The sequence below is a fragment of the Folsomia candida genome, unplaced genomic scaffold (assembly GCF_002217175.1).
Source record: "Folsomia candida strain VU population unplaced genomic scaffold, ASM221717v1 Fcan01_Sc002, whole genome shotgun sequence".
Lineage (NCBI taxonomy): Eukaryota > Metazoa > Arthropoda > Collembola > Entomobryomorpha > Isotomidae > Folsomia > Folsomia candida.
Genome location: NW_019091194.1, coordinates 2337076 through 2358563, shown reverse-complemented (window position 1 = coordinate 2358563; position 21488 = coordinate 2337076). Strand labels below are relative to the sequence as shown.

General features: G+C 37.4%; 5 protein-coding genes and 1 long non-coding RNA gene across 12 annotated transcripts in view; 4 read left to right on the top strand and 2 right to left on the bottom strand.

Moving 5' to 3' along the window:
* The window catches only part of LOC110842899 (protein Skeletor, isoforms B/C), a 37855-nt gene extending 29549 nt beyond the window's left edge, over positions 1 to 8306 (bottom strand). For 3 of the 5 annotated variants that reach the window (XM_035847281.1, XM_022088760.2, XM_035847282.1), the window contains exons 1-2: positions 6823 to 8301; positions 4056 to 5246 (exon numbers count right to left, since the gene is read on the bottom strand). In XM_035847281.1, coding sequence (XP_035703174.1) covers positions 4056 to 4146 — 91 coding nt within the window. In that variant the 5' untranslated portion in view covers positions 4147 to 5246; positions 6823 to 8301. Of the gene's footprint in view, positions 1 to 4055; positions 5247 to 6822 lie in introns of all 5 variants that reach the window. The other 2 variants (XM_035847283.1, XM_035847280.1) reach the window with 2 other exon arrangements.
* On the bottom strand, positions 71 to 2205 carry LOC118434263. Its single transcript, XR_004833880.1, has 2 exons — positions 374 to 2205; positions 71 to 303 (listed from the first exon to the last, which is right to left on the bottom strand). It is a non-coding gene; the product is annotated as an uncharacterized LOC118434263 (long non-coding RNA).
* Positions 8307 to 12103: 3797 nt separating the features above from the next.
* LOC110843411 lies at positions 12104 to 14709 on the top strand. Of its 3 annotated transcripts, XM_022089375.2 has the most exons (5): positions 12325 to 12567; positions 12659 to 12967; positions 13063 to 13413; positions 13487 to 13749; positions 13807 to 14709. In XM_022089375.2, exons 1-5 carry the CDS (start codon positions 12492 to 12494, stop codon positions 14458 to 14460), a joined length of 1653 nt encoding a protein of 550 aa, XP_021945067.1. In that variant the 5' UTR covers positions 12325 to 12491; the 3' UTR covers positions 14461 to 14709. The 3 variants fall into 3 exon arrangements, with proteins under 3 accessions (XP_021945068.1, XP_021945067.1, XP_021945066.1); XM_022089376.2 differs by lacking the exon at positions 12325 to 12567 and adding an exon at positions 12104 to 12251 and having other exon boundaries at positions 13487 to 14709; XM_022089374.2 differs by having other exon boundaries at positions 12326 to 12567; positions 13487 to 14709.
* A 784-nt stretch (positions 14710 to 15493) lies between these two features.
* LOC110844561 (general transcription factor IIH subunit 1) lies at positions 15494 to 18432 on the top strand. Its single transcript, XM_022090789.2, has 6 exons — positions 15494 to 15714; positions 15798 to 16298; positions 16386 to 16511; positions 16596 to 17300; positions 17383 to 17677; positions 17756 to 18432. The coding sequence occupies exons 2-6, from the start codon at positions 15906 to 15908 to the stop codon at positions 18043 to 18045; spliced, it is 1809 nt and encodes a 602-aa protein (XP_021946481.1). The 5' UTR covers positions 15494 to 15714; positions 15798 to 15905; the 3' UTR covers positions 18046 to 18432.
* A 221-nt stretch (positions 18433 to 18653) lies between these two features.
* Positions 18654 to 20315, top strand: LOC110843766 (28S ribosomal protein S35, mitochondrial). The gene is made up of 5 exons (XM_022089799.2): positions 18654 to 19039; positions 19120 to 19334; positions 19422 to 19561; positions 19627 to 19806; positions 19880 to 20315. Exons 1-5 carry the CDS (start codon positions 18771 to 18773, stop codon positions 20138 to 20140), a joined length of 1065 nt encoding a protein of 354 aa, XP_021945491.1. The 5' UTR covers positions 18654 to 18770; the 3' UTR covers positions 20141 to 20315.
* A 54-nt stretch (positions 20316 to 20369) lies between these two features.
* On the top strand, positions 20370 to 21488 carry LOC118434685. The gene is made up of 4 exons (XM_035848753.1): positions 20370 to 20676; positions 20745 to 20769; positions 20836 to 20940; positions 21003 to 21488. Exons 1-4 carry the CDS (start codon positions 20395 to 20397, stop codon positions 21284 to 21286), a joined length of 696 nt encoding a protein of 231 aa, XP_035704646.1. The 5' UTR covers positions 20370 to 20394; the 3' UTR covers positions 21287 to 21488.

Below are 21488 nucleotides of genomic sequence, written 5' to 3'. Positions count from 1 at the left end.
TTTGGAGCATCATCTTACATCATGTATTTTGTACTTAATATTGTAACACTCCATTAAATCCAAAACATTATTACTTTGCAACATTTTTATTAAAATTTGATTTGATCAAACTCCTCTTTTGACAACCTATAATCACTTATTCAATTCCATTTTGCATAATAAAACTACTGGTAAACATCTCAAATAACAAGTTCGACTAATTTTTACATTTCAATTTTCAAAGGAAACTCGACCCTTAACCTTATCTACCCTTTTACTTACGTAATAATTAACAACTAAAAAGTAATTACGTACACGGTACACCTGGAAAAAAAGAACTTTTGAAATCTAATCAAATGAGCACGCATAATTACGATTCAGTTCACAATCTAACCTTTACATACGTACATGAAGTGGAAATGGTTTTCAAATTTTGGACCAGTTTGCCTTGAGAAGTTCCATTTACCTGAACTACTACCCGGCTAGTTTTGTGGGCATATGCACGGCTCGTTCAACTGAGGGCATTAAATTGAATTTGCATACAATCAAATCACATTACCCAGCTTAGTTAAATCAATCTTTAAGATACCAACCAACTCCACTCCCCTCCATGAAGAGTAGTAGACGGAAAATGAAGTGGATCTTATCTCAAGAATGCAGTCTCACCATCTTCATCTTCACCTTCTTCACCTTTTCCAAACTAACCTCACAAATTGAAGGGTTAATAAAAGGTTAAAATGTATGGTTCATGTTTATTTAAAAGCAACTTCACCACCAAAAAAGAGTTCGTGATCTCCTCCAAATTAATTACACATTGGAGAGCGGTGACATTGACAGGAGTCAAGCCAAGTCAGGACTTTTGCAAATTCAAACAGTCATTAATTATACGTTATCAAAGTTCAATCTTTAACATGTGTGTGTAGCTTAAGAAGATGAGCATCATGCAAAAGCATCAAAGTCTAGTGACCATCAAGGGCAAAAAATAGAAATAAAAAAACAAATCGTCTACTTGACATTTGATGGGAGGTCGTGTTTCATTTCAGGATGAGATTGATTATGTTTATGGCTGAAGTATAGTAGTAAAGTTGGTTGTGTGATGTCATTTCAAAAATGTGCAAATTACGACAAAATTTGATCCGTGTTAATGTAGACTGTACAAGAATTTGGAAAATGTATGTATCTGTAAATTCAAGTTTACGAAAGCTTATGAATGTCTTTATATGGCAAAAATTGTCGTGTGTACATACTTCCACCAAAAATCTGCAAATTGCGACAAAATTTGATCCTGTGTTAGTATAAACACTACACATTTTTTGAAAATGTATGTATGTAAATACAAATTTACGACAAATTATGCATGTCTTTATGTGACTCTTTATGCCGCAAAAATTGTACTTCCACCACATTTTTAACCACAACCTAACCTCCACTATTTCAATTAACCTCGAACTCTCACCATTAATATGGCACGTCCCATTGAGCAACAACAACAAGGGTCGCAAACAAATTGTTCATAACGATCGAGATGAATGTCACTCTCTCTGCTAAATCACACCCAAAAAATTATTAACTAGCTTCTGTCGTCTCATTTTATTATTATTATTTACATTACGACGAGTTCCTTTCCTGTCCTCGCAAAAAACAGATTGCTCACCCGTTCATTATTAAACGCAAGCTGAATAGGGCGGAAAACACCTAAATTTCAAGGCGTTTTTTATTATTTTTAGTCGATGGGATGTCAATTGTCTGTCAATTTTTTATATCGAGTTAACCTCAAGAAGCTTGACAATTCGCAGGCAGGCAGGCACAGATACGTACATACAAAATTGAAAAAGTGGCAATTGACGCCTCGCAACATACTTTATACAAACAAATCAGACTCGTAAAATAACACGAGATGGATTGTTTTCGTGTTATTGAGCAAATCTAAATGCTTAACTTTAGTGATGAATGAATGAGTGATACAGCAAATTTATGGCCGAGTGAAGGAGAGTAAATGGATTAGCTATTTTAGTTTTAACAGATATTTTTGCCATTGTGCAATCCAAATCAACAGTGCAGAACTTATTGCGAAAGCATTGCTCGTAGTATAACGAGAGACGTTTAATTTAAAGTAGTCTTCGTCTCTAAAAACTGATTAATTTTTTTATCACTTGAACTGAAAACTTGAAGTCAAAATGAAGACGATATTAAATAAATAAAACAAAATCGAATGAAATGGACTAGTTTTATTTTACTATTTTAAGAACTGGGTCAAAAAATAAAATGTTTCAAAATCTTTGTAAAACCATTATTTTCGTGAATATACTAGTAATTGTTATACTTGTAAATAAAATTATATATTTGTATACAGCTATAATTTATGATTACACGTTTTATTATTTGCCCACATCCTGCAACAATTTTCTCGTCTCATGTTGTTGCCGTGAATTTGTAGAGTTGTTGATGTAAGTGGTAAATTGTGTGAAAATAAGTACACACATGTAGTGACACTGCCCATGTAATAAATAAATTCTGTGTGAAAAAACGCACCGGAAACACTCGCAACGATTTCTATCTAGGTTTGGGAACGTCATTTTCATTTTATGTATGTATACATTGTGTCGTCGTCATTATAATTGAAATTGAAAATGAGACGCGTGCTCCAAATAGAGAGTAATTGATTGGGATGTGTTGCATAAGAATTTTTCTTAGAAATGTGGATGCAAGATTTTTAAAATTTGGGAATCTGAGCATTTTTAAACGCAGATTTTCGGGTTAGTATTTTTAGTAAAACAAATCGCCTTAAAATTTCATAGGACACGATTTGATCCATTAACCAAACTCGCACCACTTCCGATTCGTGTTTTGTACTCGAATTTTTGCCAAAATTGAGCCGAAGCCAATCATTGTTTCCGCTCAAGTCTAAATTGTCAACAAAACTACTTGAAATTCCAAATATAATGCAACTTCCATTGAAATTCTATCGAAGCATCTAGCAAACAATGTCATCTCTCTCTCGCATTTGGCGTGTACAAAATTGGCGTTTGTATCTATCCATCTAGTTGACCAAAGTAAATATAACACTTTTTTTCCTAATGGGGGACGTAGCAATTTGCATATTCATGTTCACCATCAAATTTATAGGTTTATACTGCCTCCGGGTTGAGAAGGGTAAAAGTAGTACAGCTACAAAGTATTTCAACGTGGGGAGCATTTGTCACGACTAATTATGAAAGTATGCTCAGTTGGTTAGTAATGGATGGTGGCTTGAGAAGATGAACAAAGGATTGATTCAACTTATTTTTTAAAGTAGTGATATGATAATGACAAAGTGCAATAATAATAAAATGATATTTTTAATGCCCAGTGAGAGTGCGGACACAATGACATTTTTACACATCGAATATTGAAAATGTTCATTATTATCTATTGACACAAATAAATTGAGAAATCTCATTAGCAAAATTTTGTATCATTTCAATCTATAAGTATTTTCCGATACTTATTTAATAGGTTAGGGTAATCATTAATTGGCATAATGCTGCCATATTTTTGCTTTTTTATCGACTTGTTTATTTTCGGAGTGACCAAACTGCTTCTGGTTTTCGTTACAGATTTTTTTGCCGTCCATACCATACCACCACCGCCTCTGAAATTGATTTGATCTACTTATGTATCACATTCAATTCAATGACACTGACTCGCAAAAAATGAAATTCACCACAACTTCTACCACCACCATAAGTAGTCAAACCAGAGGCAATTGTCACCCACATTTTGTAAACGAGCAGGGTGGTCAATGGAAGTTTATGACGGTTGGTTATTATTGTGGTCCGATTAACATATATAAGCAGAGCGATAACCAACTTATTTATTTACCTAAGTGTTTGCGTAAAAATATTTTTTTTACGCAAATTATAATTTCAAAATAAAATATGAAAAAAAAATTTATATATCTCTCAAATAAAATACTTCCTACTGAAACTAAATACCTTCAAAATTCATAAACTAAATAATTTCTTCAAACTTTTGCTAACCGGCGTGAAAATTATACAAAAATATATAAGACGTAAAACACCCGTGATTTCCCTTACCTTGCGTCACAAGGAGTAAGAATGTCCCCAAAATCAAGATAAGCCGACCTCCTCCCACTCCATGATGAGTCCTCATCATATTATTCACCATTGTCACTCTAATAAATTCTTCCCTTTCTTGTTCCACGCACTCGTTAGGATAAAAATGTCATTAAAATGTGTAAAACGATGTCAGCATTTAAAACCAGAATTATGTACGCACACGACACATACGAATTTTCGTCCCAGTTATGCAAATTTATCGCTGTACAATATCTGACTGAAGTTGCGGCGGATATCCACTAGTCCATGATACGTTCTTATCTGGGCGCAAGTATCTCAAAGTGTCAGTCACCTTGCACGCACATTACTTATTACATTGTGATCTTGCCGGCTTGTTAAGATTATGTACAACAACTTTATCTATATAATATTTTAACAGGTTAAGTTTTTATGCAATCCCACAAAAATTGTCAGGTCACAATTATAACAACTTTTCACAAATAAGTTCTCCTATTATTAACAGAATCTAAAAGTGAAAATGGAACAAAATCATGAATCAAAAACTAAATAAACGATATGATTACAGAACAGACCACGCCACGTTGTAAAAGTGCTTGTGAAGGGTGAAGCCACACTGACTTGACTACAATCACTGCACTAAATGCAAACCAAAGTCAGAAAGTTGTATTATATTGTTGAGAATGCAATTCTACAGGGAAGGGAAGGAAATAAATTGGAGAAGGGTTGGTTCGTTCGCTTATTCGCTTTGGGGTTTGGATTTGGTTTGACTCTTAAATGAGAATCACACTTGTCTCATTCATGAAGCAGTTTTACATAGCTTAAATACATAGTTGGTTAGTTAGTTACATAGGTAAGTAAGTAGTTTAGTTAGATTCGTCGTATAGCAAGTGGTTGATTTTGAGGCGAGAAGTTGGTTTACTATAATTTTTGTGGTGTTTAAATGAAAAATCATAAAAAACAAAAAGGCAGCAAATCGTACTTTCCGATTTTGTCGCACTTTATAGAATTTCTGTATTTTTGAAGAAATGTCTTAATGTATAATTTAAGTGTAGTTTTAGGACCAAAAATATGTTTGTAAATATGTATACAGTTTCAGACTTTCTATTAATTTCAATTAGTTATTTTTATTATTGTCGTATTATTGTCGCCGGTGAGGCAATGGTCATCCCTTCCTCGTCAAGTCATAATCTGCAAATAGAAAAATAATTACAAATTTCCATGTCCCATCAAATTCGAATTTCTACTTAAAAATCGTAACCTAACCTATAATGTTTTCTTGCAATAAAGAAATCATGGAATTGAATGCACTGAAAGGAATCATTATCACATTAGCCGAGTGCACCGTGCACATTATTCATGAGGCATAGAAAAAAGAATGCGATGCAGAAAAATGACGCTAAAATCCATCCGCTAATGGTCTGGTCACATCTCACAAATGTTGGTCATTTCTTTTTCATTATTCATAAAATCATACTCCTTTGTTATCCCACCATCATAATATTTAACACGATATCCACCACGTCAGTTGGCCTGGCCAGTCTCTCACTTTCCCTTTTTGTCAATACTCACAAACTAAACCGTTATTATGCGTTTCGTTATACCGGATTGGATACTTACTTATTGTGTGATGACAGCATTTTAAGGAGGTGATGTATGTATGTACATGTGGGTATGCAAATTTGTGTGCAAATTTTGCACTGCAAGAGTCTTTACTCGTTATTTATTAGTGCTATACTGCTGTTGATTATTTATTTAGAAGGTACGAGTGCAACTAGATATTTATTATTGAAGAAAAATTGACCATTTCCTTTCAGGATTTAGAGAATTGCATATTGCATTCCACTCGGCATCACAATGTCCTCAAGGTATACGAGATAGTGCAAAAGTGCAATTGACAGGTGGTATGGTCTTGTTGGGTGTGATGATGTGGCTGCATTTATATTATTGCCTGCATCTCGATCTTCTCTGCAAATAAGCACTCGATTCCGCTCACTTGAACTATTTTCTATTCTTTCCACGACCAAATGAGAAATTACGTCGGTAGGAAAATCATGACCGACCGTAATGTTAATCAAATCATGAGACACGAATCACACATGATATGCCCTTACAATTTATTTGCCTCGTTGGAAAATCGTATCATCACGTCACGACATGTGATGATTAGATAATGTAATAATTTTTATTCGCCAACTTGTGCGATTCTTAAAAAAACGAGTAAAAAATTTTAAAAATTGACCGGATATGATGTGCGTTTTATTTTGCGTGTAATTTAACAATCACTCGAATGCAAGTATTCGTGCAATTATTTAGAAAATTAGAATCTGTATGCAGTATGTAATCATACGAATTTAAGATTGTTTTAGAGAGGCTGAATTATTGTGTCTTGTTGATGCATACATGGCACGATGCTCGTTCCTATAAACCACCTATGCTTAAGAATTTAAGTAGCTTATTGATGGCTCAAGTACGATTATTAATATCATTTCATAAACCTGTTAATCACTATCGATTGCTAATTTCTAATTACCAGTGTGGCAAGGCATGTACGTACATATGGGCATCATAATAATTAAACATGATGACGTGAAGATGGATCATTGCAATCCTCTTGATTTCGCCAATTTTGTGCCTGTTATGCAATAATGATAGCGCATCTATAGATCAACACCAATAAATCAATTGTCACTCGGAACAATTAACAAAGGTTGAGAAAGGAAATGAATTGTCTTGTCGTAATAAAAGAACGCTAAAAATGGGTTACCTTTAATTATTCCCGACTCCTCAGACGAGGTAACCCAAGTAGAAATTCCGAATGTGGATACGACGTTACGTTTGGCCGCCATATCAACGTTGAAATTACGTGGGAATTGTGGTATTAACACGATTTTAACGTTATTTTAACATATCAGAAAAACGTTAAACTAACGTGCAGAAATTACGTAGGAATTATGTGAAAATCACACAAATTTAGTTATTTCAACTTGATTCTGACGTGATTTTAGCGGCCAAGCCTAACATCAAAACAACGTTGAAGTAACTTATATAACGTTATTTTGACGTTGTTATTACGTATCTCTTCCAGTTGGGAAGACTCCCAAAATAAAAACTTTCAAAAAGATTTTTTCCAAAATTTTCTCCCCAGCAGGGAAGGCAACCTTTTCATCATTCTTTCACTCATTCCCCGAATATTGGTAAATGAATTATTATTGTCGGATTCAGACCACTTTTCAAAACTCATGTTCAAGTTCAAGTCATCATCTTCTTCATCCTCGGGAAATGTTAATATTGTCGAATTTGGATTTGAAGAACCTGGACCGGAAATGGAGGAAGAAGGAAATTTTTGGATGTCATCTTGCTTATTATTGTCACTTATTGGTACTGTTCCTTCATCACCTTTGTGGTTGAAATGGTCACATTTCACACTGCTTAACAAGGCTTGTTTCTCTCCGTTAAAGAATTCGTCATCCTCGTCGTCGTCATCCTCATCATAAAATATTTGGTTGGGATGCGTGCTCGTCGAAAAGTTTTTCTCACCAACACCTCGGTTAATTTGTCGATTATTGTCGAGTTTATGGTACGAATATGACGATGTCGAGGGTGCTATATTACTAAACAGTTGTCCATTTCTAGTGGGTGTGACTTGTCCTCTACGATTCGAAGTACCACCACTCGAAGTACTCGGTTGAGGTTGTTCCTGTTGTGTCGTAGCAGTTGGTGGCGATGTTGTGGCGTCTTCGTTAACGTCCACATCTGATGACGATCCTTGACAACTCCAACAACCCACCATGAGCCAAAAAAGTCCCACGAGTGTTGTCCCAGGCAGCGGAAAGGACAGTGGGAGTGTCACCGCCACAGCTCCGACAAATTTAGGACACCCCACTCCACTCCTTAGTTGATATTTGGGTAATAAACTTGATGAAAAGTAAACAATTAGGATGCATCACGGGGGGAAAGGGTGAAATAGAAAGGGTCGTTTTAGGCCAGTAATTTATTATATCACGCACATTAATTTTTTTTAAAGTTTTTTCCTTGAGGTGTGAAAAGAAAGTTAGAAAATCCACCCCTTCAGAAAAAAATCCTTATTTGTGCGAAAACCATTTTTATGTATTTACATTAAACCACACACAACCACAAAGTGAACAAAGGAAAGAGAGAGAGAAACTGCTTCCTGTTTTTCGAGGAGAAAGCAAAATCGCCCGAATCTGGCTGGCTGAGAGACTAGGCTGCCTTCAACTGGAAGGTCTGGTGGTGTCTCACTCTCCCAGAGTCGCCCTCAGCGTGCTGATGAATCCGGGAAACTCCGTCGTACTTTCTCCCTTCTCAGAGTACTTGATCACGTCGTAAATTCGCGAAATGGGCAGGAGTTTGCCAATCCGAGGGGCTGGGTGGGACGGGCAACAAGGCCACTCCCACCCTGCGGGAAGGACCTTGGTGGTGGTGGTGGGTACTGTGATGATGGTGGTGGTGGTCACAGTTTTAGTTACAGTGTACGAAGGGGTCTTCTCTCTCTGTGTTCGTGACTCTATCCTTTTTCAGTGGTTTGGTTGGTGACTCTCTGAATGCGTAATAATCACCACAAAAGTTTAAACTACGGAGAAAGCGAGAGAGTAAAGTGAGAATCATTGCACGGGACGGGTGAGTCGTGTGATGGTGGAGAAAGGGACTGAGCAAACTTTCTCCACGAGAAAGTTGCCTGGTTTTGGTGATAGTTTGCATGGGAATCGTTATCTAGATACGTTACTTCTTGAACTAAAGTAATAATCAAGTCATCTTATGCTAATAATAGAGAGGGAGAGAGAGGATGTGCATGATTGACAGAATTTTGAGACATTTATCGAGCACCTTATCAAGAGAGATGATCAATCCACTTATTACTATTAGCTCGAAATGAACTCGCATTTCTGGTAGGATCGCAAATTACTGAATTATTTTCTCTACCTGGTAACATTTCATCAAACTAATTGCCAAAAGACAACTCCCCCCAAAACCAAACGTATCAGTGGGTCGGATGCCAAAATTGTGTGTCTGTGAGACAAAACAGGAAATAATGTAAATCAAGTCATGTCTCGCGTTTGATGGGAACAAGTCTGTCGATGTGTCGTCGTCGTAATCGGTAAATCATTCCAGTGACGAACTTATCACAACAACTTCCGGGTATTATTTTACACAGAACAATAATTAAACTCTCAAAATCATGGGAAATTATTGGGATAAAAACTACGTATAAAAGGTAGGAGACCGTAACCTGGTCTGGTCTGGTATGCGGTGTTGGATGTGTGTGCATTTTGTGTGATGTAGTTGTAGTCCTGTCCGATTTACTGAGGTTACTTTTATTTGACAGTTATTTGATTGGATTGGATGCGGTTTGGTTTGCTTTATTGATTCGGTTTTTAGGTTTAGTTTAGCTGAAGCTACATACAAATACACGTCGTGTGTCGGTTCGTGTGTGATGATGAGCTTACATTTGAGATTGGTTTCTCATGATGCTTTCACTTTGTTTGCTTCATCTCCAGCCTACGGATCAAAAGAAAGAGCCCACGAAACCAGAACCACCACAAATACACACGACCAGACCATGCTGGAGGGCTTTTACTTACTTTGGTTTCATTTTCTCACCAATAAAACAACCTGTTTTCCAGTAAAGTTTGTACACTGAAGAAGTTTCCTTAATTCATAAATGCAAATATTTCATTAACAATGTACAATCTTATGAATTAAATTTATCAATGAAACCGATGCATGTAGTTACATAATCTTCTCCGGCTAAATGCCAATTTGCTTCTTCTTACATCGGTTAGGATTACACAATCTCTGCAAAATTGGGACCCCACGCACACTTTCTCTCGCACTGTGATCTTGATCCGAGGCTAATCTCTTCTCCTGGGCTGACGATGTATTACTTTCGCCTTTTTGGTGTGTCTCGATTCTGTCCTTTATTTTACTTTCACTTTCACTCGTCCCTCGTCCTAAACCTAGAGAGGTGAAGGCAAGAGTGAGTAAGTGAAAAGGGAGGGGGGCAAAGAAAAGCATGATAAAAGTGGCTGTCAGTCCACATCCACATTTTCACACCAGGCCAATTTCTCTCCTTTGTCTCACAAGTCAAATGTCACCCCTTGTTCATCACGTCGTCTTCTTCCAACCAATCTAACCCACCGCTAAAACGAGAGAGAGAAAGCAAAAAGCACCACTTTGGTCTTCCTCCATCCGAGGAAAATCCAATGAGAGAAAGTGCCCTTAATAACATGGTATATGAGCTAAATTTAGAAGAGAGAGTGGACTCTGGTGCTGCCTGTCTGGTCATCTGCTACTTAATAAAGGAGAGAAGAGCACTAAGAATTCGAGCTGTCTGACCCGATAAGACTTTTGAATTGTTAGGCGACACGGCAGTTTGCAAGGATGGTGGACAGGTGGACGGGTGAACTTATAAAATGTGGGGATGAACTGTCTAAAGTGACTGGAATTATATTTTCAGCGTCATTTTTTATGTACCACCACAAAACAACCTTGAAAACCCACTCGAGGATTTTCTACTCCCTTGATAAAGATGAATACGTGACAAAAACGCGTTTGCATTTCAATCGACCTCATAAACCGAAACTAAGCCACAATTGTTGAACACCAATTTTAACTCGATCCAGTCCTCCTGTTATGTAAACCCACCACCTTGGGAAATGAAAGTGGGGAACGCAAATCTTTTGAGAAGCAAACTTTCTGAATTGATTCGTAGGTGGGGAAGAATCCAACAAAAAATCTGAGGTCCCTAGGACCACTTGGGCACGCCAGGATTTCCTTTCTACAGGATTTATTCCTCCTCTCCTCTCATCTCTGTTAAACTAAGCTGAAGCGCAGTTTATTGAGATGGATTCCTTTTTCTAACTTGATAATAATTTCGCAATTCATGCCCCCCACTTCTACCAATACTCTACGTAAAAAAAGTATGTACGTCAATAGAATCGTGGTGAGAAACGACGACATCTTATCCTTCAAAGAAAGTGAATGCATCGCTATCTCACAAAATGCGGTCGGATGCATTCTTCTTTTCAGGTTTTCTTTCCTGCAACTTTGTGCATTTTACGGTGCTAGTTTATTATTCGAGGATGTATATACATACTTTCTCCACCAATTCACTTGTTGGTTGAAGTTAAAGGACGACCAGCAAGTGAACCCATCTTTGAGAAATAGCTCACCTCTCTTTCGACCCCACCAGACCACCACACCCCACTCAGTCATGCCTAAATACATCTCTAGATACGTCCTAAGCCCGAGTAAAACCATGGAATGGAGCAAAGCCAGGACAGCCGAGGTTGTGTGTGATGATAAGGAGGGAGAAAGTGGTGAGAGAGAGGGTGAAATGGAGTGTGAGCGTGTGATAAGAGCGATTTAGTTGTTGGCTGGCTGAGAGAAAGTAAGTGACAGACAGGAGGCAGTTCAGGACGTATAGAAATAGAATCTACCATAGACCACCACCACCCAAAATGAGAGACAGAGAAAGTCGTCGGTACCTCCAAAAACGACATTATTACAGAATTTCTCTCCTCACTTCCAGGCCTAATGCATTGGGAGAAAGTCGTCTCTTTTCTTTATATTAACCCGGAGTAATCGTTGGCGCCAGAAAAATATTTGTAACTGGCCTTCATGGAAATTAATGCCACCACCAAGCATACCAATCTTTTGGAGAATCCCCTGAAGGGGAATTTTATGTGTGAATTTATTTACAAATTTTTAAGCAAATGATGCACATGTATCGAGCATGTTCATGGGCTGAAGGAATAGTTGTGAATTTGTGAAATGAAATCGGTGGTATATAAAAGTTGGAGATGAGACACGCATTCTTTACATTTCGTGGAGGTCGAATAGTGTAGAATGCAAAAATATGGTTTAGTTTATGCTTCGTTGAATTATTATTTGCTGCATTTGGTCAACAAATTGGCAAATATGACAGCATATTCCAGGTGAAGGATGTATCTGGACATGTTACATCACATCGTTAAATTCAAATTTTGAATATCGAATGCAAATTAAATGATACACATTTCTCAAATTGTCATACAAGTTCAATGCTACGGATAATATTTAGTATCATTTCGTTACTATCAAAGTATGAACTGTAATTTAATTCAATCTTCTGATGACCTTTAAACTGTAACTTTATCAAGAAAAACATCAACAGATAAGATGTGGTTATCGGGGGTAAGTTGATCGGGACAATAGTGCCCCTCATATCGATATCATAGAAAATCATCGGAAACTTGTTTCGGAATCAAGCGGTTCACCTCTTAATAGAAAACATTGCAGTCAACTCGGACTAAATTCAAAATCTGAATTTAATTTTAATTTCCAAAATTTTTTGTATTTCAATTATTCTAAATTTTAAATTTAAGCATAGTATGGGCGGCATTGTCATATCACGTCTTATCAAATAGTTATAAAATGAATATGTATCAGTCCCAGTCGACATATTTTGGTATATCCATTTGGAATTTCCGAAACTACAAAGTGTTTCCAGGTTAACTTTCTGCATAAAATTTTAATTTCCGACATGATTTTCCTTCCAAATTATATTTATTGAGAAGTAATCTTATCGAATTTGTCCTCAGATATTGTCGAGCCGTTTGACACGATGACAACGAAAAGAGAGGGATATCAAAAAAGTTGTCTATCCCCCAAACAAGAACCACCGTCCCCACCACCGCTAATTCTTCCTCGTTGGATGGACTGTGATTGGGGTTATCTCTTCGAGCCTGCGACAGAGAAGGAGGAGTACGTTTGCGCCTACTCGGAATCCCTGCAACGGTCCAAACTTTGTCCCGAGAACAGACCTCATTGTTACTGCGGACAAGCGGGTAGTGACTATTTAGCAGCAATAAGGACATCGTTATCAACTTTTCCTTCTCACAGGGCGAAAGGTGCGAATCAAACCACTTGTTCTTCCTTAAATCATAAATATTAAACTAATTGAAGCAACTTGAGAAATAATGGTGTTGTGTTTATTTTTGTGTAGGAACCTGTCAACGCCATAATGGACATACTGATACGGTCGAAAAATTAAAAACAGAGTCACTCAATATGGGGAAGCCTGAATCGTCGAATAACGGCGATGATAAGCCGATAATGTCAACACAAGAAAATGCGAACACCTTCAAACCGACACGCTCATCAGATGAAACAATGCAATTTATAGATGTCCCGTGTCCTTCATCGTCTTCTTCTACTACAGAAATTCTACCAGCTCAGGAACCGCAACCACCGGTGTTACCATCGTATAAAACGGCAGTCTTCATGATGGAAAATGCAACAAAAACTCAAAATTTCAGCGGAGGACAAGTAATTCAAAATCAAAACATACTGGCAGGTGTGGATTTGAAATAATAATTATGATTAGGGAGCTAAGCATATCAATTTTATGACAAATTTGGTCTATTTAGGGGGTCCTCCGGGAGTATTTGTCCCCCCACCAAACCAAATAGCTCCACCAATGTCGATTCCTTCAGAAAAGCTGTCACTACCCCGGCCGAATGCTGTACCTCCGCCATCTTCCTCTCTTGAAGTTGCTCCCTTCAAAGTCATGTCTCGAAACAACTCAAATGTCGTATTCCGATTTCCAAATGACGCAGCCCAAGTGCCAAAATATTACAAAATTATGACTGGTAACGGAAACGTGTACCGAGTTTCGAGTCAACATAAACAAGTATGGGAAACATTTATGCGCATCAATGTGACCACTTTGCCAGGAATTTTTACACAGGAACAAAAAACCAGTGACGACCCAAAGGATGCCCTCCTCAACCCTGCCGATATGGTTGACCCACCAAACGTTACGTGTATTTCACTCTTGTCCGACACTCCAGCCACAACCTGGTCGTCGTCAACAACACCATTTGAGGAACCTCAAATTTTTCACCGTGGTGCAAATGCGTCAGTAAATTGTGGTGGACAGATTGAAGCTTTAACGGCTTCACATTCACTGGGTGAACTATTGATGAACCCTTGTTATTTGGAAGAATTTTCTAAAATGAGCCTAGACGATATTTCACTTCAGTGCAACCTCAACGAGTTCTTTGACCAAGTATCAAGTTTTTTAAATTTGGATCGCCAACCGAGGGGGAAACTTCTGCAGGATTCAGCCTCTCTTCCCGTGGAGCAGGCAAGGGATTATCAACCGGTGAAGGGACCACTGACTTTGTCCATGCCACGAAAAGTGAAAAAATCCACCTTGCCACGAAAGAACAAGCGACGACTAGTGGATCCCCTCGCGGGGGTGGAGGATCACCAGTTGGTAGCGAGTAAACATGAGAAAAATGCTGTGAGGATAAGGCAAGGCTGCCATGAACCCGTGAAGAAGAGGGCTAAACAGGACCTTGATGTGATGATTAAGAAAGAACCTCAGAAATATTATTAATTTTGTATTATAGTTAACTAATGCAAGTTAACTAGTATTATTAGAATTTGTTGTTGTTACTTTTAGTACAAAAGCGTTTAAAGTTACCTTTTACAGTATTATGTACAAGGTCAATTTATTACTCATCATCTATATGTGGCATAAAATTTCGCGAAAATTTTACAAGATTATTTATCAACTACCAAAACTCAAAGTACTTAAAACTAAAAATAGAATAAAAGACTGTTTCAATATGCAAAGTTTAAAAAATGTCGTTTCGGTCCAGAAAACGAGTATTTCTATTAATAAATAGATAAAATAAGTAAGCTTATAGTTATTTTCATCACACAAATCATATATAGACGTTAGGAGCCTGGCAGTGATTGTTTTTTACACTGTTGTATCGCACAATTATAGTGAGTCTAGGACGTACAACGCATTCCGTAGAAGGGGCAGACTTTTGAGATAGAATTTTTGTTTGAGCAGGTTCACGTTTTACTTTTTGAGCGTTTTCTTCAACAATTTGGTCGTGAAGCGCTGAAAAATTTGATCCGGATGAACAAGATGAACAAATTTTTCGTTCGGTATCTTCGCCATCAGATTCAAATTTTTTAAATGGGACGTGTACGAGGGGGTTGTCGTCAATCAATTCTTCTTTTATGCTGGGTGCCCGTTTTGCAGTACTTTTAAGATTCTCTTCTTTGGAGGAGGTGGTGCTATATCTAACAAAGACGCATAACAATTTATTTTGTTTTCCTCAACTTAAGAGTTAAACTCTCGAGAAGTTAAACTTTAACTTTCAATAATGTCCCGTATTTCGGATTTTTTGGAAAAAAATCTTATAGTGAACAATGACCTTTAAAATCATTTTGGTATCAGACCTATCATCACCAGTTATCATGCGTCATCATGAGGGAATCCAGTCACTTTCATCAGCGTCCACTTTTTGCTTGCAATCACTTCGAGAGGAAAATGAGACGAAAAATGTCTCATTCATGGTAGAGTTGGGTTGTCTCATTCCAACGTTTGGGGTATATTTGGAAATTCTTCAACCGGCCCAGTAAAATCAAAGAACAGACTCGTCAGTCGTCGTCAATCCGCAATCTTATTCTGTTCATAATTTTATAATTTTTCGGTAGTTTTTCGTAATTTGCGGAAGTAAATGTTTGGATATTAGTAAAACGTCTTATAAACAACCAATAGTTTCAAGTTTGATCTAGGGGAGAGGAGAGCAGTTTTTTTCGTAAATCAAATCAGTGAAATATTAAATAAGTGGTAAGAATTCGCTATCCTTTGCTATTTTAGTAATCCTAAGTTTGTTACTTTTAATTAAATGTGTTGGTCTTGGTATAATGCAGGAAAATTTATACTCGAAGTTCGATAGCTGTAAAACAGTCGTGGGGACGGAAGTTAGGACGGCGCAAAGTGAAAAGGGGAAGTGACTGTTATCACTTTAAGGTCAAGGAATGACGTCCTCTGAAGATGTCCTGCTGGAGATGACAAATGTAAAACACAAAAAGGACGACGGTCGTCTATACCTAATGTCTGAACGACTAGCGTGGATTCAAGGGAATCGAGACGTCGTTACAGTATCACACAAATATGCGGATATCAAGTCGCAGAAAATTAGTCCGGAAGGAAAACCCAAGATACAGCTGCAAGTTGTGCTACATGATAATACGACCTACACTTTCCACTTTGTAAACCCGGAAGGACAACCGGCTCAATTTCGGGATAGGGACCAAGTTAAAGAATTATTACTTCAGCTGCTGCCAAAGTTTAAGAGAAAGGTGAATCAAGAATTGGAGGAGAAAAATAGGCTGTTGACTGAAAATCCGCGATTATTAAGGCTTTACAAGGTGAGTAGCTATTAAAAAATAGGGTCGCATAACAGTTAATTGGTATATTAAATAATTATCTCGTGGTTTTAAAAATTGGTCACATAGGACTTGGTTATGGATGACATAATCACTGCTGATGAGTTCTGGGTGAGTCATGCTCCAGAGTTCCTAGTGGCGAACACTCCGGCAAAAGTTTTTCGCCAAGATACCGGCGTTTCATCAGGCTTCCTGGTAAGACTAGATGCATTAACTAGATCAATAATTAAATATTAGAAATGATATCGCACTAAAAGTATATACTGTGTTTTAATTCAGTCCGGAATACACCCCGAAACCGACGGTGCGAACGGTCTCCGCTACAACTTAACCTTGGACGTGATAGAATCAATTTTTAAAACATATCCTGCTGTTCGGAAGAAACATGTTCAATGCGTCCCTGCCGAAATGACCGAGAGTGCTTTCTGGACAAAGTTTTTCCAATCGCATTACTTTCACCGTGACAGACTTCCGGTGTTGAAAGACCTCTTTTCCGACTGTGCTAAGGCTGACGATAAAGAGATGCGAAAAGAGTTGGACAAGGTTAAGTTGTCCCATATCGATATGATGGCGACGCTCGAAGAGACCGAATCTGTGACCGGGGACGGTTTCCTGAAGGACACTGAGGCACAAGTTAACGACTCGAAGGATAAGGATGCTGTCACTCCGCAAGGAATTTATCGAAACATGATTAAGAGATTTAACCATCATTCCATCATGGTGCTAAAGGCGTGCGATCGACCAGAAAATCAAACCATAACCAACTTGCCACCACCAAATCCAGCAGCTAACGGTAATAATGGTAGTAACAATAATCCCCCTCCCTCAACAGTACAACCCCCACAGCAGCAAGACAATAATAATGATACTCAACAACCCTTAACTAAGAAAAAGAAGAAGAAAAGAGATCGTGACAAGGAGAAAGAAGAGCTTTTAGAAAATGGCGATGCTGAGCTTTACGCTATTCCTCCAGAAGCTAAGAAGGTGTGACATTTAATTAGTTTTTGTTTTACAAGTTGTTCCATTGTATAAATAAGTTCTAAAAATTTCTGGATTTAATTTGCAGGCGAAAATTGCGGAAAAAATGATCTACGAAGATTTAGCTAATGACGGACATTCATCTTACACAAAACTAAACTTGACTCGAATTGATCGCTATTTAAACGGACCGATCCCAGACTTTAAGACGGATGTCGTATCAGTCGACCAAATCAAACAGACTGCTCTCATGATGAGAGACCACACCAAAAAGTGGAGCAACTGTCCCAGATTATTAGACTCGGTTACTGCGGTTAAAATTCTGGGAGAGTTGCGTCCCGGGGGAGCTTTAATGAAGGGACATAGACCGGACGATACAGCCCGTATTAAAATTATTTATTTAATTAACGTGATAACCAGAAATAATGAACAATAACAATTAACGTTGCTTCTCTGTTTAGATACTCTTCCGCCTGAAGTGGACGTTGAAATTAGAAGCATGTACACCTCTCTGTCGGAATTACTTCGTCATTTCTGGTCCTGTTTCCCTCCCACGACCCAAGCTCTTGAAGATAAATTGCAAAAGATGCAAGATACGTTGCAAAAGTTTAAAGCTGTGAAAATGCAACAGTTAAACGACCGTATGTTACGAGATCATCTTTCCGCACAACAATTATTGTCTCACGCTACGTCGATGATAGCAACTGCTGAAACTAAATACAGTCAATGGCTTCAACGCACAAGAAGATAAAATTGGTAGCTTTCGTAAATAGCCTTTAATTTAAAAACTGCGTTTTTTACGGTTCAACTACACACAGTATTCAGTAGTCACTCACTTATAGTAGTGTATAGACTATAGATATGTTTATGTAGTTGTATCGACTGAAATCTATCCTTCGAAACATGTTCAAAATTTTTATTACAATTTTTACGAACCATAAAATTATTAATTTATTGACCAAACATTCATCCATTCGGTCTGTTCATTATAAGCAAATTCCGTTTTATAAAATACACATCATTTTATACATATGAGGAAAATAAGTGTGATCATTTGATGTAATAATTAATTATTTACAAGGGAATTAAATGACAATTAAAAATCTCATGAAAAAGAGAAATTCCATTTTGAAACTAACTGATTGTATTAATGCATTTAAACAATTTCTCAAGTACGAGCATGTTTAACGTGCTTTATTAGACGTGTTAATTTTAATTTCTAATGTATTCATTTGTTATGAAAATATAGTTTCAACTCAAATTTGCAATTAAATTTGCATTCCAAATTTTGCAATTCAGAAAAATCAAGCAACGAGAACTGCGGGGGCAGATTGAGCTGCATACGAGTTTACCCATTTTAAAAGCTTTACTACATACTGCATGGAAGAATTTTCCGGCACTTCGTCTTTCTTTTTGCATTTGTTTAACATTTAAAAACGAATTTAATTAATTAGTTAATCAAATAATAAATCCAGAATGCGACGAGTTCTTCTAATAAGTCTTGGCCCTTCATCTTCTTCCTCGTCTCTGCAGTTCTTACGAACTAGGAACGCATTGTGCTGTTCTTCGATAAGACATGTGTCCTCATCCTTACCTTCTAATCAAAATCACGAACAAGTCATAAACCAAACATCCAATGTTAATGATGACGACGAGTTCCAACCATTGGATATCCTCAAGTCCAAACTTTTTCAACGGGGTGCTCGTCGAAAGAGGAGGGAACAGAAGGTTGTCCCACCTCCGAGGTACGTGAATAGTTATTTTATTTAAATTGGCTTTACGAGACTTAATGGAACTAATTGTATTATTTCTATGTTTAATGAAGGTATTTGAAGATGCCTGTCGATCAAGATTGGGGTAATGTTTGGCCCACGGCGAGATCTTTCCACCCGGCGTCCGTTCCCCTCCCACTCCACCAAGGCTACGTCCCTCCACACAAAGCTCCACCCAACAAATGGGGAAATCTAGAGCTGATGAAGATTCCAAACTTTCTCCATTTAACTCCCCCTGTCATTAAGCGACAATGTGAAGCCTTAAAAAGTAAAGATGCGATCTGATTTACTCTAGTTAGAATTAAAATGTAAGAATTTAGCTACAATAATGATACATTTCCTGCTAATTTTACAGAATTTTGCACCCCTTGGCCCGAGGAACTGAAAGATGATGCCGTTTTGGACGAGTTGTTTCCGGTCGAAATTACGACGAACGACTATTGTCATTCTATACCATCAATTAGAGATTTCCGGTCAAGAATCGTGACTCTTCAGGTTTATTCTAATTATTTATAACTACAATTTTTATTTTTAATTTATAATTTAATCATGTACAACAGATTCGTGTCGCCACATTAAATTTTGACTATCATGCAAAAGACAAGTTTCTCAGACTGGTGGGGAATCGATACAATCCAACAACAGACGTGGTCACTCTCACGATAGAAAACTGTCCATTGAGGAAGCAAAACTATGATTATGCAATGTATCTCATTACTGCCTTGTACCACGAATCTTGGGTAAATGACAATCATGTAGCTTAGAACATCACTGAGATTTGTAACTAATTAGCCATAATCATAATGAATTTAGAATAAGGAGAAATGGGAAGATGACAAATTGGAGGAAGATATGGAAAGGTATATTTGGGACAACAGCCCCTCTCAGAAATCCATCGACCAGATTTTAGGACTCAACCACAAAGAAGGACAACCTTTCGCTGTGGCTCCGACAATTGAGCAGTACAAAGAGGCTGTGACCAGTTTACATAATGACGGCGAAGACCTTGCGGCGGTAGAAAAGTATGGAAAGAGTGTGCGAGAAATGTTGAATTTGCCCAGTCCATTAACATAGCGATTCTAAATAATATCTATTTACCTAGTCGAGTTTGTACTGTAATTGTTGACAAATGTTTTCAGAGTAATTGCATTGTTCGACTTTTAATTACTTTCCCTTCGTATAATAATTGCATTTTCAGATTGTTTGTAGCAGCAAGGTTGTACAACGGGATTAAAGTGTTCATTGTAAATTATGTTGTTATATTGTCTCTCTTGATATTGAAATACGTTTAGGTTTAGTCACCTTAAAAAATCATTCAAAAATACAAAATGCATTCGGTCACATTTTTAATCTACTATTGCTTCGTCATATTTGAGCTCCAATTGTTTGTAGTAGTTTCTCCCAAAGTGCCAAAACTGCCCAAAATACGGTGTCAACCTGACGGAGAGTGTTTCTGTCCTGAAGAACCCCTCACAGAAAAGTACTCCGACCCAGACGATACCACATGTCAACATTACTATCTTTGTCATTTGAATCGAGCATATAAAAAAGTTTGTGATGTGAGGACCGCTTTCCATCCAGAAAAGGGGGACTGCATTCCTCGTCAACAAGTAATTCGCTAAACAAATAAACTACAATTTATAGACTATCGGATTAACTCAACTTCTTTGTTGCATAGATTCCTGAAAAGTATTGCAAGTTTCGTAAGAAATTCATTTCGTATTCAAGATTAATTTTTGTCAGTCATTGAATCAAATAATACTCTTCAGCCGTGAGGTGCCCATTATTCCACAATATTTACGTTGAAGATCCACACGACTGTTCGAAATACTATCTCTGCTTCTACCAACGCCCTTCGCATTACAGTTGCCCAGGTACGTAGATAGGTGTACAGTTATAGAAAAAATTGCAATGCGTCCACTAAATACTTTTCTAGCGAACAACTATTTCGACCCTGAACACCAGAAATGTGTTCATGACGCCTATCAAGCTGAAGCTTGCGAAGAATTGGCCAAACTTGAAAAGGCCGAACGGCTCCGCATCGAAACGGACCCCAAGATTAGTTCGAGCGCTTTGCAGAAAGCAAGACTCAACGCTGGGTCGTTAGTCACAGACAAAACAAAGATTGTTCCCGAGCCTAAAACTGATTTTATGAGGAAGTTGAGCCCCATCGGCATGGCTGTGAAAGGAGGAAGCAAAAATTTATTTAGCCTCCACTAATTTATATTCCGTCAATTTTTATTTAAGACAATATTTTTTATACATAAATGTAAACGTTCAACAAAATAATGTAAAGAAATAAAAATAAATCTAAATTAATAAAGAAATCTACTCAAATATGTATGTGTTAATAAATAATTAGTATTTGTACTGTTTTTAACCTACCAATATAATAAATACCCAACATTTTATATTTCTAACA

Excerpts from the sequence above, each read along its gene's own strand:
- LOC110843411 (XM_022089374.2), top strand. The coding sequence starts at position 12,492 with ATGAATATGTATCAGTCCCAGTCGACATATTTTGGTATATCCATTTGG. Across the intron at positions 12,968-13,062 it reads TCCTTCTCACAGGGCGAAAG|GAACCTGTCAACGCCATAAT; the intron begins GTGCGAATCAAA and ends ATTTTTGTGTAG. Across the intron at positions 13,414-13,486 it reads AAATCAAAACATACTGGCAG|GGGGTCCTCCGGGAGTATTT; the intron begins GTGTGGATTTGA and ends TGGTCTATTTAG.
- LOC110844561 (XM_022090789.2), top strand. The coding sequence starts at position 15,906 with ATGACGTCCTCTGAAGATGTCCTGCTGGAGATGACAAATGTAAAACAC. Across the intron at positions 16,299-16,385 it reads GATTATTAAGGCTTTACAAG|GACTTGGTTATGGATGACAT; the intron begins GTGAGTAGCTAT and ends TTGGTCACATAG. Across the intron at positions 17,678-17,755 it reads TAGACCGGACGATACAGCCC|ATACTCTTCCGCCTGAAGTG; the intron begins GTATTAAAATTA and ends TTCTCTGTTTAG.
- LOC110843766 (XM_022089799.2), top strand. The coding sequence starts at position 18,771 with ATGCGACGAGTTCTTCTAATAAGTCTTGGCCCTTCATCTTCTTCCTCG. Across the intron at positions 19,335-19,421 it reads ACAATGTGAAGCCTTAAAAA|AATTTTGCACCCCTTGGCCC; the intron begins GTAAAGATGCGA and ends CTAATTTTACAG. Across the intron at positions 19,807-19,879 it reads CCTTGTACCACGAATCTTGG|AATAAGGAGAAATGGGAAGA; the intron begins GTAAATGACAAT and ends TAATGAATTTAG.
- LOC118434685 (XM_035848753.1), top strand. The coding sequence starts at position 20,395 with ATGCATTCGGTCACATTTTTAATCTACTATTGCTTCGTCATATTTGAG. Across the intron at positions 20,677-20,744 it reads ACTGCATTCCTCGTCAACAA|ATTCCTGAAAAGTATTGCAA; the intron begins GTAATTCGCTAA and ends TTTGTTGCATAG. Across the intron at positions 20,941-21,002 it reads TTCGCATTACAGTTGCCCAG|CGAACAACTATTTCGACCCT; the intron begins GTACGTAGATAG and ends ATACTTTTCTAG.